General features: G+C 38.6%; 1 protein-coding gene across 3 annotated transcripts in view; it reads left to right on the top strand.

Moving 5' to 3' along the window:
• SYNE1 (spectrin repeat containing nuclear envelope protein 1) overlaps window positions 1–15,549 on the top strand; it is a 474,926-nt gene that overhangs the window by 389,813 nt on the left and 69,564 nt on the right. For all 3 annotated transcript variants that reach the window (XM_043457157.1, XM_043457156.1, XM_043457158.1), the window contains 3 exons: window positions 515–709; window positions 4,356–4,481; window positions 7,920–8,075. In XM_043457157.1, coding sequence (XP_043313092.1) covers window positions 515–709; window positions 4,356–4,481; window positions 7,920–8,075 — 477 coding nt within the window. The remainder of the gene's footprint in view (window positions 1–514; window positions 710–4,355; window positions 4,482–7,919; window positions 8,076–15,549) is intronic.

The raw sequence follows: 15,549 nt of genomic DNA, 5'->3' as shown, positions 1-15,549 counted from the left end.
ATAGACATCCTATGCTGCAGCCACTGACAGCTGAGTCCAGTGTCCTGACCTCCTCATGATTTATCCTGTCGAGCGAGTTTGCCCGTCCTCGTTTCTCTGTGCGGAAGGTATTCTCTCCCTGACTCCTGGCCCTCATCGCACCAGATCCTTCTTCATCTGGTTGTGTCCCTGTGTCTTTCAAGACTCATGAAGCTTTTGCCTCTTGAAGAAGCCTTGCTATGCCCTCCACGTGGGTCAGACATCCCTCTGTGTCTCTCTGCATCAGTCTCATAGAGAAGTCTTCCTGTTGCATCATGACTGTGTTTAAAGGTTGGCAACAGAAACAGCCCTGTCTGGAATTCTCATTTATTTATATGTTGCTTCACTCGGGCCCGGAGTATAGGGTCAGTAAAGCTGTGGGGGAAGAAAGAAGGCATGTTATGGATGCAGAAATTTAGGATTATTTAAAAGCACTTATAATGGGGATATGGTGAAGAAAAGAAGGAGAAAGTAAAAAATCTCCGGTTCCTTTCAGTTCAAAGAAAAAGTGTTCCTGCGGCAACAAGGCAGCTACATCCTCACCGTGGAGGCCGGCAAGCAGCTTCTGCTTTCAGCCGACAGCGGGGCCGAGGCCGCCCTGCAGGCCGAACTCACTGAGATCCAAGAGAAGTGGAGGTCAGCAAGTGTGTGTCTGGAGGAGCAGAAGAAAACACTGGCCGGCTTGCTGCAGGTAAGTTCAGCTCTTCCCTCCTATGGGTCTCATGTGGTTTAAAATGCCCTCATAATAGTTGTGCTGCTTCCTCAATGTCGTTATCCTATGAATCAAATAACGCTGATCATTACATCAGACCTTGCAGTATTTTGATCCCCTGTGTCTCGTTTAAGGCTTTGTCCTGTCTTGCCTGAACGGGAAAAGTTTCCCAATCTTCAGCAGTTTGTCTTTCGGGAAAATCCCCCAACAAAGTAGTTTTAAAACTAAAAAAACTGTCCAAGTGATGAACTCTTGATTCATGGCCAGTGCTAAGCCAGAAGCCATGAGATGACTTTATAAATCCAGACAAGAATGCAAAGAGGAGATTCCTCTCCCTAATCTAAGACCCTAAAGTGGTTTTCGAGATTGATATCTCTTATTTTATAGTAGGGGAAAACTATCCAAGAAGACACTCTTGATTTGATCCTAGCTTATCCAAGCAAGTTGCTATAAGATAAAATCTCCAGGAGGTATATTAAGCCTGTAGTTGGATACAGACAGCATGCTGATCATACAGAAAGTTTAGGGAAATGTAGATGTATCAGACCTCCCACAATGTGCTTTTCTCCCTCACTTTCCAATTCTTTGCATAAGACACAATTAAATCAGCAGTTGAATGAAGGTATGGGGCTCTAAACTCAGATAAACCCAAGTTAAAACCATAAGAAATGAGGTAACCTGGCGAACTCAACCTATCAAAGCCTCAGTTTCCTAATCTGTAGAGTGGGTATGATCACATCTCTTTCATAAGACATTGTGAAGATTTAATGAAATAATGAAAGTGAATTATGTATCAAAGTACTTGGTACATACTGAGTACTCAACAAATGATGCAATTACTGTTGATATTATTAACATTTTGAAACCAAACATGACTAAATACCAAAGTTTTATATACGTTGATAATCACCAACACTTTATTTAATGAGATCATTTATTAAATTTGGCCTGTCCATTTTTGGATCAAAGGTAATAATAATAGAGTTAATAAAACACATTTTGCTTTTTTTCTCTGAATACTTAATGTTTGCACACTCATTTTTTTTCTGCTGAATTTTATTGAATAATATATTACCTTCTGTGCAGGAAGCAATGAATCAAAAATGCCACCCAACATATGTTAGAGAATCATTATTTGCACACAACACAATTCATCAGTAATACAATATGCCTAAGGATTAAAAACACTGTAAATCATTCTGTAGAGAGCATGTTAATCATATATTTTTTCTTTATTTGTGATTGACTTTTGGACACATTTCTAAGACTTACTGAGATGAGATGACTGAGTCATTTCATTTGCTTTCCTTGCCTGTCTTATTCGTTGGCATATAAAATGTCTGCTTTGATAAATGTTTACAGACCATAACATTTAGTTATTTCCTTATAATTCATTTAGTAAAACTCTTGGTTATAGCTTTAGAATCTAATCCAGCTTTGGAAAGGGGAATCCTTATTCTCTTGTTAAAGTTGTATTTTTTATTTTTGGATCATACATTAGATCCTATTTACCTAAGAAAGAATTTATGGAGCTAAATTTTAATGTTTATACAGTCTCATTTTACTGTGTCTTTTCACCACAGCTATAATGCTTACCTATTTTTGCTTTTAATTGAATGCTGAGTAAATACGCCAAAAATACAGTCATCATAATTCTATGCCCTGTGTGTTTACCACCTTCACTATTATCTCTTAATTCTGTTATGAAGAATAAAAAGCTGCCCTTTTCTCTTTTTAGGTCAATGAACATTTCTTGTCCACATGTTGAGAGATTTCAGCGTGTGAGATGATTTAATTGAGAATGTTGTTCAGCTTAAGCAGAAAGAGGGTCTGTTATCTGCCCTGACTATGCTTAGCGTTGATGAACTAAGCATAGCTTGGGAACACCAAGATATTTTAATAAAGGGAAATTGGAGCAATTCTGTCCAAAACAGACACCTGGGACTTTTGGGTTTTGTTTTTGTTCTTTCTGGTGAATGGGAAGAAAGAATGTGGTTATATACTCTAAGAAGTTCCCCGAAGGAATTTTTTTAAAAAATGAAAATGTTGGGCCAAACTGTCAGTTTATTTAGAAACCAAAAGACATTATGAGCAAGGAGGTAAGGTGGCCATTATGTCTCAGAGAAGACAGTTGAAATAGCAACTGTGTGTTGCTATGGTGAAAATAAGGCATCAGGAGAAAAGATAGAAAGAACTCAGACAGGAAAAGACTGGTGATGAAAGACAGTCAAAAGGATAATGTGAAGAGAAATGTGGCAGGATTTGGCACTAGGCTGATGACTAAAAACAACTCAAGTTGTCCCTGGAGCTCAGTAATTTAAGTTGTGGGAGAATGAGAGGCCAGGAGTGTGGCATATCAGACAAACATAAGGAGATTTGTTGAGTTGAATTTAATTGGCACAGAGACCCCAGATGTGGGCTATTTGTAGATAGGTTGCCGTAAAGAATCAGGTCTCCATCATGGTTGCTCGCTCTCTCTCTTTTTTTTTTTTCTTTTACTCTTCTTTTTTTAATTACCCAAGAAGTCATGTGTCTGAAAAAAAATTCAGGTAAGAACTGAAGTACAGAGAGTTAAAAAAAAAATGAAATTTCCCGTACATGACACCACCACTCAAATCCAAATCCTAGTACCTTTCCTAGAGGTAACCTTTGTTACCTTTGGTGTGTAATATTCTGAAACACAACCACAGCATGTATGCTTTCTTCTGTCAGCACCTAGAGATCTACCACGTTCCTTACCACCATGCTATTACCTCTTTTTTTTTTTTTTTAATTAATTAATTTGGTTGCTCTGGGTCTTAGTTGCTAGATCTTCAATCTTTGTTGCAGCATGCGGACCTTTAGCTGTGGCACGCAGGATCTAGTTCCTTACCAGGAATCAAACCTGAGCCCCCTGCATTGGGAGCATAGTCTTAGCCCCTAGACCACCAGGGAAGTCCCAATACTCTACCTCTTTACCTGTTACATTCTCCTTCAGAGTACTGATCAGTACTGACATATAAGATGTACATTTAAAAATTTTGAATTCTCTTTCTTCTACTTTTTTTGCTTTTAGTTCATACTGTTTATGTATTGAATTGAATCAGAGCCAGGTTTATATTACTTGTACATTTCATATCAAATTCTCTTACCTAATATGTATTTTCACTCTGAAAGAGATTCCATATCCTCTTTTCTATCCCTTATAGTGTGTTGAGATAATGGAGACCTGAGTGCAGTAATGGGTGGATTTAAGAAAGAGGCAAAGTAGTGTGTTTATACTCTTAGCTCTGTAGACAGATTTGGATCCAGAACACATTTTTGAAAACTCATAATATTCTGGACATTGTCCTTGACATCTTGACACCAATCATTTCCTTGCATTCTCCCGCAATTTTTGAGAATTTGTGTTATTTCGGTTTTCGTAAGGAACACTGAGACATAGCGCCTCACCTACTTGAAGTCACGCAGATAATGAGAAAAGTTGAGAACTCAGCTCTTCTGCTGCTGACTCCCATGGCTATGGATATGGACGCCTTTGCAGTAGTCATCAGTGTAACTTTAATCCATTCTTAGGGAGTTGAGAAGAGTTTTTCTTGTTTTCTAACTCCCTCTTCCTTAAAATTTCTTTCTCTGCCCATTCTAGGACTGGGAAAAATGTGAGAATGGAATAGCTGATTCTCTGGAGAAACTACGAACTTTCAAAAAGAGGCTTTCCCAGCCTCTCCCAGATCATCATGAAGAGCTCCACGCGGAGCAGATGTGCTGCAAGGTAAACCACTGGACTAAGCTTTTAACTGTCACCTACCTGTGCTTCTGGGCTTCCCTCGTGGCTCAGATGTTAAAGAATCTGCCCTGCAATGCAGGAGACCAGGGTTCGATCCCTGGGTCGGGAAGATCCCCTGAAGAAGCAAATGGCTACCCACTCCAGTATTCTTCCCTAGAGAATTCCATGGACAGAGCCTGGCAGGCTATGATCCATGGGGTCGCAGAGTCAGATACAACTGAGTGACTAACACTTCCACTTTCTTGTGCTTCTAGTGTGATGCCTTTGAAAGCATAATTCAGTTGAGCTCCTGTAACTGTCTACATGTAGGTGCAAGTTTCTGTTATCTTGCATTAGGACAGGTAGCTCTGATGAAACTTGCTTATTGATTCATTGCAGTTGATGAAATTATAGACTAGTTGATGGATTACCAGGAGTGAGTCAATAAAAATATAAAACACAACATTAAAAGACATTTAAAACCTAGTTTAAGAGCAATAAAGACAATCCTTCTAAACCGTTCACACTGGACAGTCATTCAGCAGAAGAGTCTAGTTCACATATAAAAGAGTGAGGCTCGGCAACATGGAAATTCTGTAGACCATGGTCCTTGGAGAAACACAACCTGCTCTCTAGGCTCTTATCTATAAGAAAAACAGGAACTATAGGTAGCTGATTGCACTTACTGCATTGAGACACACAGTCCTTTGTATCTTCAGGGCCCTATCAATTTAAAGATTATGATCAACACCTCAAATGGCACTTGGAAGCCAATCAGTAGCTAATACAGACCACTCCCTGCAGTGGGGGCTCACTGAGACCGACATGATTTCGTAGGAACAAATCTGTAGGATTTGTTCCATTCACTCCTGGGTAGCAAAGTCAAGTGCCGAGACAGCAGTTCTCTGCTGAGCAATATGCAGATCAAAACCAAGTTATCTTTAAAGATGCTTTTTCCCTCCAATGAAACATGTCCTCATGTTCTCCAAGTCATTTGTAAATTACTGCGCTGGAGTGACTGTTTAAAACTTCACACAGACATAAATGATTTGGATTTTGATCAGAAGTTCTCTGCTTCACTTTGTCTAGGAAGTCATAAGCCTTTAAGAAAGATTAATTTTTTAAAAATGTATATATTTATTTGGCTGCACCAGATCTTAGTTGCAGCACATGGGATCTCTAATTGAGGCATGTAGAATCTAGTTCCCTGACCAGGGATTGAACCCACGTCCCCTGCATTTGGAGCTCAGAGTCTTAGCCACTGGACCACCAGGGAAGTCCCAAGAAAGATTAATTTTTAAAGAAGCCCAGAAATCATTAAAAGAGTAGATATAAGAATTTTTCTTCAGTATTAAAATGTGAGGATGATCTTTGAAAAGAGACAGATTTAGGAAAAACAAAGGAAGTATACTTTATGTCATGGATGATAAGGGAGTGAAATATTATCTAGAGATGTAAAGTCAATAGTGTGCAAAGATTAAAGAAAATTTAAGTCCGTGACTGTAAATCTATGACAAATGATTAAAGAAAACTTTCAATAGGCAGGAATGGGCATTTAGTGGACTCCTGTGTGCCCATGACTGACCAGTGTTATCTCAGTTGGCACAAATGCAAGCTCCTGAGGACAGTCTGTTATTTCCCTTCTACAAATGAGGAAAATGAAGCAGCTAGAAGTTTCATAACTTTTCAAAGTTGGTAATTGTCAGAGTTTCCTGAATCCAAGGGCTATATTTTTATCACACAAACATCTAAAATGGAGTCCGAGAGTTTGTGAGAGTTGGTCCCTGGTGGTGGTGTTTCTTTTTTAAACCCATACACCAAATCTGATATTTGAGTTTGGGGTGGAGTTGAAAATTGGTATAAAAAGAAGAAAATCTTTACATTGATATGGCAGTTTAATATGACTACAGATATAAACAGAAATGCTGCATATTTAATACTCCCGGATGGTTTGGTCTTTCAGCCAAACACTGTTACCATGAGACCTTGTGTCCCAAAATACACAACAGTTACAAACACGCCCTGCTATTAAGTTTGGAGATTAGAAGGATGCAGTCCGGTCCAGCTTTCTGCTACTCTTTCCCCCAAACCACCTTAGCAGCAAAACAAAGCAATTACCTAGAAAATTCTGGCTAAAACCTAGTTTGCTTAAATTGCCTGAGAAGTTAGCCTCAGGCTACCGTTAATTGCCTTTGCCTTTGGAAACTTGTCTCCGGTTTGATGAGACAGAAGAGAAGGTAAAAGCCATGTGAAATATTCTATTCATGAACAAAATTAGCTGGAATCTAAAAACATCAACAGCTGGCAAAAAGCAAGAGCTATACAAATTGTAAAACTAGTCATCTGTTCAGAGCGTTGCAAAAACTGTTGAAAAAACATTCAAATATTGTTATATGGATTTTTGTTCCCTGAAATTATTCCCCGAAAGGACAAAATAACATATTTTACCAGTAACTGAACAATCTCTCTTCTTCTGCAATAAACATATTCAGTCCATTATTTTAAATCAAGTAATACACCATGGTTGGATGGTATCACCAACTCAATGGACATGGGTTTGGGTGGACTCAGGGAGTTGGTGATGGACAGGGAGGCCTGGCGTGCTGCGGTTCATAGGGTTGCAAAGAGTCGGACACGACTGAGCGACTGAACTGAACTGAACTGAACTGAAATACCAGCCACACATCTTTTTAGCTACAGTGTATCAGTAAGTCTGTAGCAATTGATAGTGTTAGAAGATGAGAATTAAATCTAGTAGTTTGGATTTTTAAAAAGTATTGCACAAACATGATAGGTCACTTGAGATGAAGGTAAAGGATTTTATGAAGCTGATTTAAAAGTAAGTAAGATCAATGTGGTGATGAAACTTGAACTAGGAAAGACAATCAGAAGCCGTCAGTGAAGTGGAAAATAGATCTTTATTTCCAGTTAGGAAAGATTCTATAAGCAACCTGGTACTATATCAGAAGAACCTGGCAAATTATTAGATTATGTAGGAAGCAAATAAAGTGTTGAGTTGGCCAAAAAGTTCATTCAAGTTTTTTCATAACATCTGATGGAAAAACCTGAACTTTTTGACCAACCCAATAGATACCAGTTTGGGTGTTTAAATAGAATGGAATGGAAAGGTAATGACATCAAGTGCCAGTAACAGGTCACTTTAGTTGTGTCCAACTCTTTGAGACTCTATGGACTGTAGCCCACCAGACTCCTCTGTCCTTGGGATTCTCCAGGCAAGAATACAGGGTTGACATGCCCTCCTCCAGGGGATCTTTCTGACCCAGAGATCAAACCCGAGCCTCAAGTCTGCTGCATTCCCAGGTGCCACCTGGAAGCACAGAGACATCAAGAGGGGATTTCAAATACACTTGAGAAATGGATGATGACAGATGCCCATGGGTATTCAAGTTTTGTGCTTTTCTTTTTTTTTTTTTTTAAATCTAGGAATTAGAAAACGCAGTTGGGAGCTGGACAGATGACTTGGCACAGCTGACAGTGCTGAAGCAGGCTCTCTGTGCTTACATCAGTGAAGATGATATCTCCATCCTTAACGAACGCATGGAGCTTCTGCAGAGGCAGTGGGAAGAACTATGCCACCAGGTGAGACAAACTCTAGACACTCAGCATCTGCTCAGAAAGGCTGAGAACTAGAAGATGATTTGAAATGTCTGTGGCTGTATCCACATTTGGACCTGTCCCATTTGGATAGAGGAAAACTCTGGGCTTATTATGACAATGCTTCAAATTTAGACAATTATATCTTAACACTCTATTTTAAATGCATCCAAACTGGATTCTCTTGCTCTTTCTTTTACTGGCTGTCAAAATATTTTTAAAAGGAAGTACAGTTATGTGGTTCATAGATGTGGTTTTGCTAGGTAGATATTGGTGGTCTCTTTCATACTTAAAACAGGTAAGAAAGCATGATTTTATTTGCAGTTTTAGCTGATGCTATGAGTGGTTTGTATGTGTATGCATGCTCAGTCACTTCAGTTGTGTCCAACTCTTTGCAACCCCATGGATCATAGCCCACCAGGCTCCTCTGTCCATGGGGTTTTTCCTGGCAAGAATACTGGAGTGGGTTTCCATGTCCTCCTCCAGGCAATATTCCTGACCTAGAGATCAAACCCATATCTCCTGCATACAGGAAGATTCTTTACTGCTGAGCCACTGGGGAAGCCTGGTTTTGTACATTTAACATTTCTTATTGCTCTTGATTTATGATAGTTGTTTCCAAATAATTCATGGGTGTATGATATTTTTAGCTATACTTTACTCATTTAGTAAGTGCATTCTAAGTGCGTGCGGGGTAAGTCACTTCAGTTGTGTCCAACTCTTTGCAACCCTATGGACCGTTGCTCATCAGGCTCCTCTGTCCATGGAGTTCTCCAGGCAAGAACACTGGAGTGGGCTGCCATGCCCTCCTCCAGGGGATCTTCCTGACCCAGGGATCAAACCTGCATGTTCTACATCTGCTGCATTGGCAAGCGGGTTCTTTCCCACTAGTGCCCCTGGGAAGCCCACATTCTATGTGCACGATACCTTAAAAGAGATCCCAGATTGGGTTTTGATTTGGAAATGAAAGAGAAAGATTGCTGGAGTGACAAGGAGTGGACACTCAAGGCAAATAGGAATAATAGGGCCTATAAGTAAAGAATGGCTCTGACTTATGGCCTTGAGATCATACGTTTCAGGAAGCAGGAACCATGTCTATAGGGTCCCTTACTGTACCTTCATTACCTTGCCTGGCACAAAATAGGTTATGATGCATATTTGTTAAATGAATCAGTCACATTAATTATTGTAAATTTCACAAGCTATAGTAGATGTCCCTACTATGTAGTTTACCATTGAGCTGAGACTAAAATCTGTTAAAAAGAACTTATACAGTGAAGAGGAAAACCAGGTCTAAGTAAAACAATACACAAAAATGTAAGCAAACTAAGGACAGTGTGGACTGCAGAGAATAAAGGAAGTGCTTAGTGAACTGGATAAATCTTGAATTGAGTGCTGAGATCAGAGTGGGACACATGGCTTGGTGTAGGGGGAAAAGTGGATGTGCTAGACAAGGTTGCAGCTTGAAAAAGGTACAGGATTAGAGCAGAGAGAGAACCTGGCTGGAGAAAGGTAGCTGTTGGAAGGATGAACTGGAGAAAAATTCTGGAGCACACTTGGCAAATGCGTGTGTGTGTGTGTGTGTGCGCGCGCGCTTTTAAAAGAAAGAATTGTAAGAGGTGATTTTCATTAAGCACATTAATGATTTGCATTCAAAATTCACTTAGCCAACTTTTCCCAGGGCTGTACATTCTCAGTGAACCCAGTGAGAAACTTAAATGGAGAGTGTTGATATTCGTCACACTTTATTCTTTTCTGAGTCTTCAATCCAGAATCTATATCGTCGAGTAAATTAGTGTATACTTTTTAATGTCAAGATTTTATCATAGTGTATATAAATAAAAGATATTTGGTAGATATAGTCATTCAAGAATGATCACAGCAATCTTAAGTTACCCTTTTGAGCTTTGTTCATCTGTTTTTCTTAAAACTGAGACAAGTCTAGCACTGCTTGCTGACTCAGTACTTTTTAGTAGATTGTGTGAAATGTATTAGACTAGATCCATTTCTCTAGCTAATTGAGGTCGGTGAAACTTTCAGAGAGATAACACTTTAAATACTGGCTCCCATCACCTTCCCAAACCTACCATGAAATTCTCTACCCCAAGATCTTGCTCAGGCCATTCTTCTTGCCTAAACTTCCTGCCTAGACTGTTCATTCCTTCTTTTTTGATTTTCTAATCTATCCTCTTCTCTTGAATTCCACCACTCCTGTGATGCCACTGTTTGAGATGCTCAGATCTCTGTGTTTTCCTGTTCCTCTGAACTCCCAACTAAGTTTTGGTCTGTGCCATCAGGTGACAGTACTCTGTTCCTCTGTTCCTCCCTTCTTCTCCTTCTTTTTATGTTTGCAACTTGATTTGAAGACTATGAAGCTCTTGAGGACAAATGTTTTCTTTGTATCTCCAGTACCTAGAACAGCTGAGGGTTCATTTATACTGTTGATCATCAAGATAGGACTTTAGGACATTTATTTTATTTCTTACATTCCTCTAAATGTAAAATAATGACAAGGCTTCTGAATATTTTGGAGGGTGAGAAGATTATGAGTATGTAATAATACTTTTTGGCTTAGGAAGACTGGTACTATGGAAGAAAACCATTGTGTATAGAGGATGCTCACTTCCAGTTACAAGCTGAACAAGTTCCAGGGATTTAATGTCCAGCATGGGGACTATAGTCAACAGACCAGATTATATACTTTAAAGTTGCTAACACAGTATATCTTAAATGCTCTCACCACACATCAAATAATGGTAATTATGTGAAGTGCTAGAGGGGTTGATTAACCTTGTAATCATTTCCCAGAGTATATGACTATCAAATCATCACATTGTACATCTTAAATTTGCACAATGTTACATGTCATCTATATCTCATGAAAGCTAGAAAAGGAAAAAATGTTACATTGTAAAATTGCTCAGCAGACTTACATATAGCTAGGCCACAGTCTGTTTAGAAATACATTTTGAAAGCACCTGTTGATCATATCACATTCTGTGAAGAGATTAATACCTTGCACCTGTGAGTAGACCAAGACAAGTTTAAAAAAAAAAAAAAAAGAGGAAGCAGAAACAGTGTTTCTAGAAACCTTCTATATTGAGTGTCTTAAGGCCTGAAGCTGAAACATACCCATCCTCACATTGCTTCAGTCTAAAGATTCCCTTGTAGCTCAGTCAGTAAAGAGTCGGCCCTGCAATGCAGGAGACCCAGGTTTGATTCCTGGGTTGGGAAGATCCCCTGGAGAAGGAGATGGCTACCCACTCCAGTATTCTTGCCTGGAGAATCCCATGGACGGAGGAGCCTGGCAGCCTGGCAGTCTATGGGTTTGCAAGAGTCAGCCACGACTGAGCGGCTAGCTAAGCACAGCACACAATTAAATCAGCAAGAGTTTAGTCATGTGGATTCATACCAACGTTGCCAGGATATAACCGGAAGGAGAAGTATAGACCAGTTACTACTTTTTGAGTTAGTGTTTCCGGAGAACTTCTGTCAAGCATGAAACCACAAAAGGAAATGAGCTGGTGCCTATGTCTCACTTTAAAAAGTTAAAAACTTTAGCGAAACAAGGCATAATCCCCTTGTTAAAGACCGAATAGTGTGTTCATGTTCCAATGAAAGCAGCTGGTGAGAAGGATGAACTGACTGGGGCTCCAGACGAGGAGGAGAGGGCCGCCCTGTGCGTGAACACTGCAGAGTTGAGGTAACAGAAATGCGTCCTGCCTTCAAGTAGAACCCCCGAAAGGACTATTGTGCCTGCGGATAGTCAACGCTTCTATTTGCTTTCATTCCGGCTTTGGTTTGTAGAGCTGTGTGTAATTCCAGCTGAGATATAAATATATCATCATTGTAATTGCTCGGTGTTCTTTCAGATTGTCATGGTAAAAATATTTGAAGCAAAAGAGGATGTGTTTCCTGTTCAGCTGCCTCACACTCTGGAGGTTTTCGCTGGTGTTTGTCAGCTGTTGGCAGTGCAATGTGTTTAAACCCTTGAGAAAACATAAATATGTGCTAAACTGATAAGTAAGTTGAGGGCTTCCACTGAACTCAAAGAACACACCAAGAGGAAAACGCCGTCCCCATTATTAATTTAAATCTTTTGAAAAGCTTTTGGTACCAGTTTGTAACCACTGTTTATGGCCTACCTGTTCCTTTCAACTGCTACTCTGCGTAAGCAAGTAAAATGAAAATAACAGTTGCATGGTGTGTGAAAAAGACTAGAAATGTGTATTCAAGCTGCTTCATGAACACATCAGTGTCAAAGAGAAAAAAGTGTTCAAAACGCAAATTTTGTATATAGTTGTACTAGTCTACTAGTAGTAATAGCAGTTAACTAGACTTAACTTAACTTTTGTTGGGCTTCCCTGATGGCTCAGGTGGAGAGACACAGGAGACCTAGGTTCGATCCCAGGATTGGGAAGATCTCCCAGAGGAGGGCATGGCAACCCAGTCCAGTATTCGTGCTCGGAAAATCTCATGGACAGAGGAGCCTGGTGGTCTGTGATCCATGGTGTTGCAAAGAATCGGACATGACTGAAGTGACTGAGCATTTAACTTTTGTTAGCTCTTTAGGATGTACTGGTCACTTTCTTGAATTGTTTTCTTGTTTGAAGAATATATTATGAGCCTACAGTGTTCCAGTGCATAAGACATTTCATATAGCAGGCACATGTTTACTGCAAACCATAAACATTTGTTTAATGAAATTTGGGACAAATGGAAGATTAATTTACAAACAATGAAAATAAAGCTTAAGAAAGATGAATAATCTTGCCCTAGTCATAATCAGTAGTAAGTGATAGAGGTTATTTTTGAATCTCATCTGCATCTGGTATTTGATCATAACATTATATTGCAACGTGTATCAAAAACTCAAGCTTTGCCAGTCAACGTGGCCCTCAAATGTGTCTGACCTCCTCTCTCCCTGTCTCTGAAAAGAGGGTAATACCTACCTCTCAAAAGAAGTAGATAATATTTTCTGTTGTGTGGTTGTCTTCCCTGCAGTGTTGTTGCTAAAGCCCTGGAATTTATTCTTGCTTATGGCCAGGATTTGAGGGAAGACTCAGAGGTACCACACATAGCAGAACTATACATCGTCTGAAGTCTGAAGGGCAGGGCTTTCTAACTTTGTATGGAAAACAGTTGCTTTGGGCAATTTCAACTATGAAAATATAGTTTCAGCTTGGATGGCAGTCAAAGCAAAGATTGTAATATTAGAGTGATTCTGATATTCTGTGAATGAAAAAGAAAGTTATGTCCACCAGAAAGTTCAAAATCTTAGCATTCCAGCAGATGGAAATATACTCTGCCATCAGAGGTTGAGAGGAAAGTGGCGCTGGAGGAATCGTGCTCTTCACGACTGTCTTAGTAGAACTTAATATAGGTGAGATTTGTCTCTAAAACTTTTAATCTGTGTGTTTTTTTTTCCATTCCCATCAATACCCACAATAAGTAAATGCACTATTGTTCTTCCTTGAAGAAAAATTAATGGTAAAGTGAATTATACCAATGGGGAAATACTTAATGGATTCCTAAGTGTCACCTCTACCCAGAGAAATTTTTATTTTAAAATATATTAACTCAAAACAGTGAATTTCTAATGGTAACATTTCAAAATTTGTGGCAGGATATAGGGTTTGCTCTCTAGGCAGTTCAATAAGCTGGACCTGGCAAGAATATCCTGGGCTTATAGTCTAATTCCCAACTTTGTTTTTTTTTTTTTTTTGAGAAAACTTCTTCAGTATCTTTTTTTCAACTTTTTAAAATGGAAATATAGTTAATTTACAATGTTGTGTTAGTTTCAGGTTTTTAGAACAGTGATTCAGAATATATATGTGTGTGTGTGTATATATATATAAAATTTTTCAGATTATTTTCCATTATCAGTTATTATAAGATTGAATATAGTTCTGTGTGTGATACAGTAGGGCATTGTCAGTTATCTATTTTATGTATAGTAGTGTATATATGATAATTCCCTCCCCTCAGTCACTGTTTCTTTTGGTAACCATAAGTTTTTTTTCTATGTCTGTTAATCTATTTTCTGTTCTGTAAGTAAGATCATTTATATAATTTTTTTTTAGATTCCACATGTAAGCAGTATCATATAATATTTTCCTTTCTGTGACTTCCTTCACTTAATATGATAATCTCTAAAGCCATTCATGTTACTTCAAAGTCATTATTTTGTTATCTTTTATGGCTAAGAATAATTCGTCTGTTGATGAACACTTAGGTTGCTTCCATGTCTTGGCTATTCTAAATAGTGATGCTTTGGACACAGGGGTACGTTTATCTTTAAGAATTACATATGTGCCCAGGAGTGAAGCTGCAGGATCATATACAGCAGCTCTATTTTTAGTTTTGAAAGAACCTCCATAATGTTCTCCATAGTGGCTACACCAACTTACATTCCCACCAACAGTGTAGGAAGGATCCTTTTCCATACTTTCTCTAGCATTTATTATTTGTAGACTTTTTGATGATAGTCATTCTGACAAGTGTGAGTTGATACCTCATTGCAGTTATGATTTGCCTTTCTCTAACAATTAGTTTTATTGAACATTTTTCATATGCTTGTCAGCCATCTGTATGTCTTCTTTAGAGAAATGTCTATTTAGATCTTCTGTTTATTTGTTGATTGAGTTTCTTTCTTTCTTTTTTTTTTTAATTCAGCTGTGTGAGCTGGTCATATATTTTGGAAATTAATCCCTTGTCAGTTGCATTGTTTACAAATATTTTCTCCTATTCTGTAGGTTGCCTTTTCATTTTGTTTATGGTTTCCTTTGCTGTGCAAAAGTTCTTAAATTTAGTTAGGTCCCATTTGTTTATTTTTGTTTTTATTTCCATTACTCTATGAGATGGATCAAAAAAGATATTGCTAGAATTTATGTCAGAAAGTGTTCCACCTGTTTTCCTCCAGGTGTTTTTGTAGTATTCAGTTTTACATTTAGGTCTTTAATCCATTTTGAGTTGATTTTAGTAGATGGTGTTAGAGAATGTTCTAATTTCATCCGATGTCGCTGCCCAATTTTCCCATCAACATGTATTGAAGAGACTGTCCTTTCTCCAATGTATATTCTTGCCTCCTTGTGTTGTGGATTAATTGACCATAGGTGCATGGGTTTATTTCTGGGCTTTCATTGAACCATGTGCCTGTTTTTGTGCCAGTACCATACTGTTTTCATTACTGTAGCTTTGTAGTGTAGTCTGAAGTCAGAGAGCCTGATTCTTCCAGCTTTCTTTTTCTTTCTCAAGATGTCTTTGACTGTTCAGTCTTTTGTGTTTCCATACAAATTTTGAATTTTTTTATCCCAGTTGTGTAAAAAATTCCATTGGTGATTTGATAGGGATTACACTGACTCTGTAGATTGTGTTGGATAGTATGGTCATTTTAACAATATTGATTCTTCCAATCCAAAAACACAGTATTTCTTCCCATCTCTTTGTGTAGTCTTCA

This window comes from Cervus canadensis, chromosome 33 (assembly GCF_019320065.1).
Source record: "Cervus canadensis isolate Bull #8, Minnesota chromosome 33, ASM1932006v1, whole genome shotgun sequence".
NCBI classification, from domain to species: Eukaryota; Metazoa; Chordata; class Mammalia; order Artiodactyla; family Cervidae; genus Cervus; species Cervus canadensis.
Note: the sequence above shows the minus strand (reverse complement) of the source record. Positions and strands in the feature narration are given on the sequence as shown.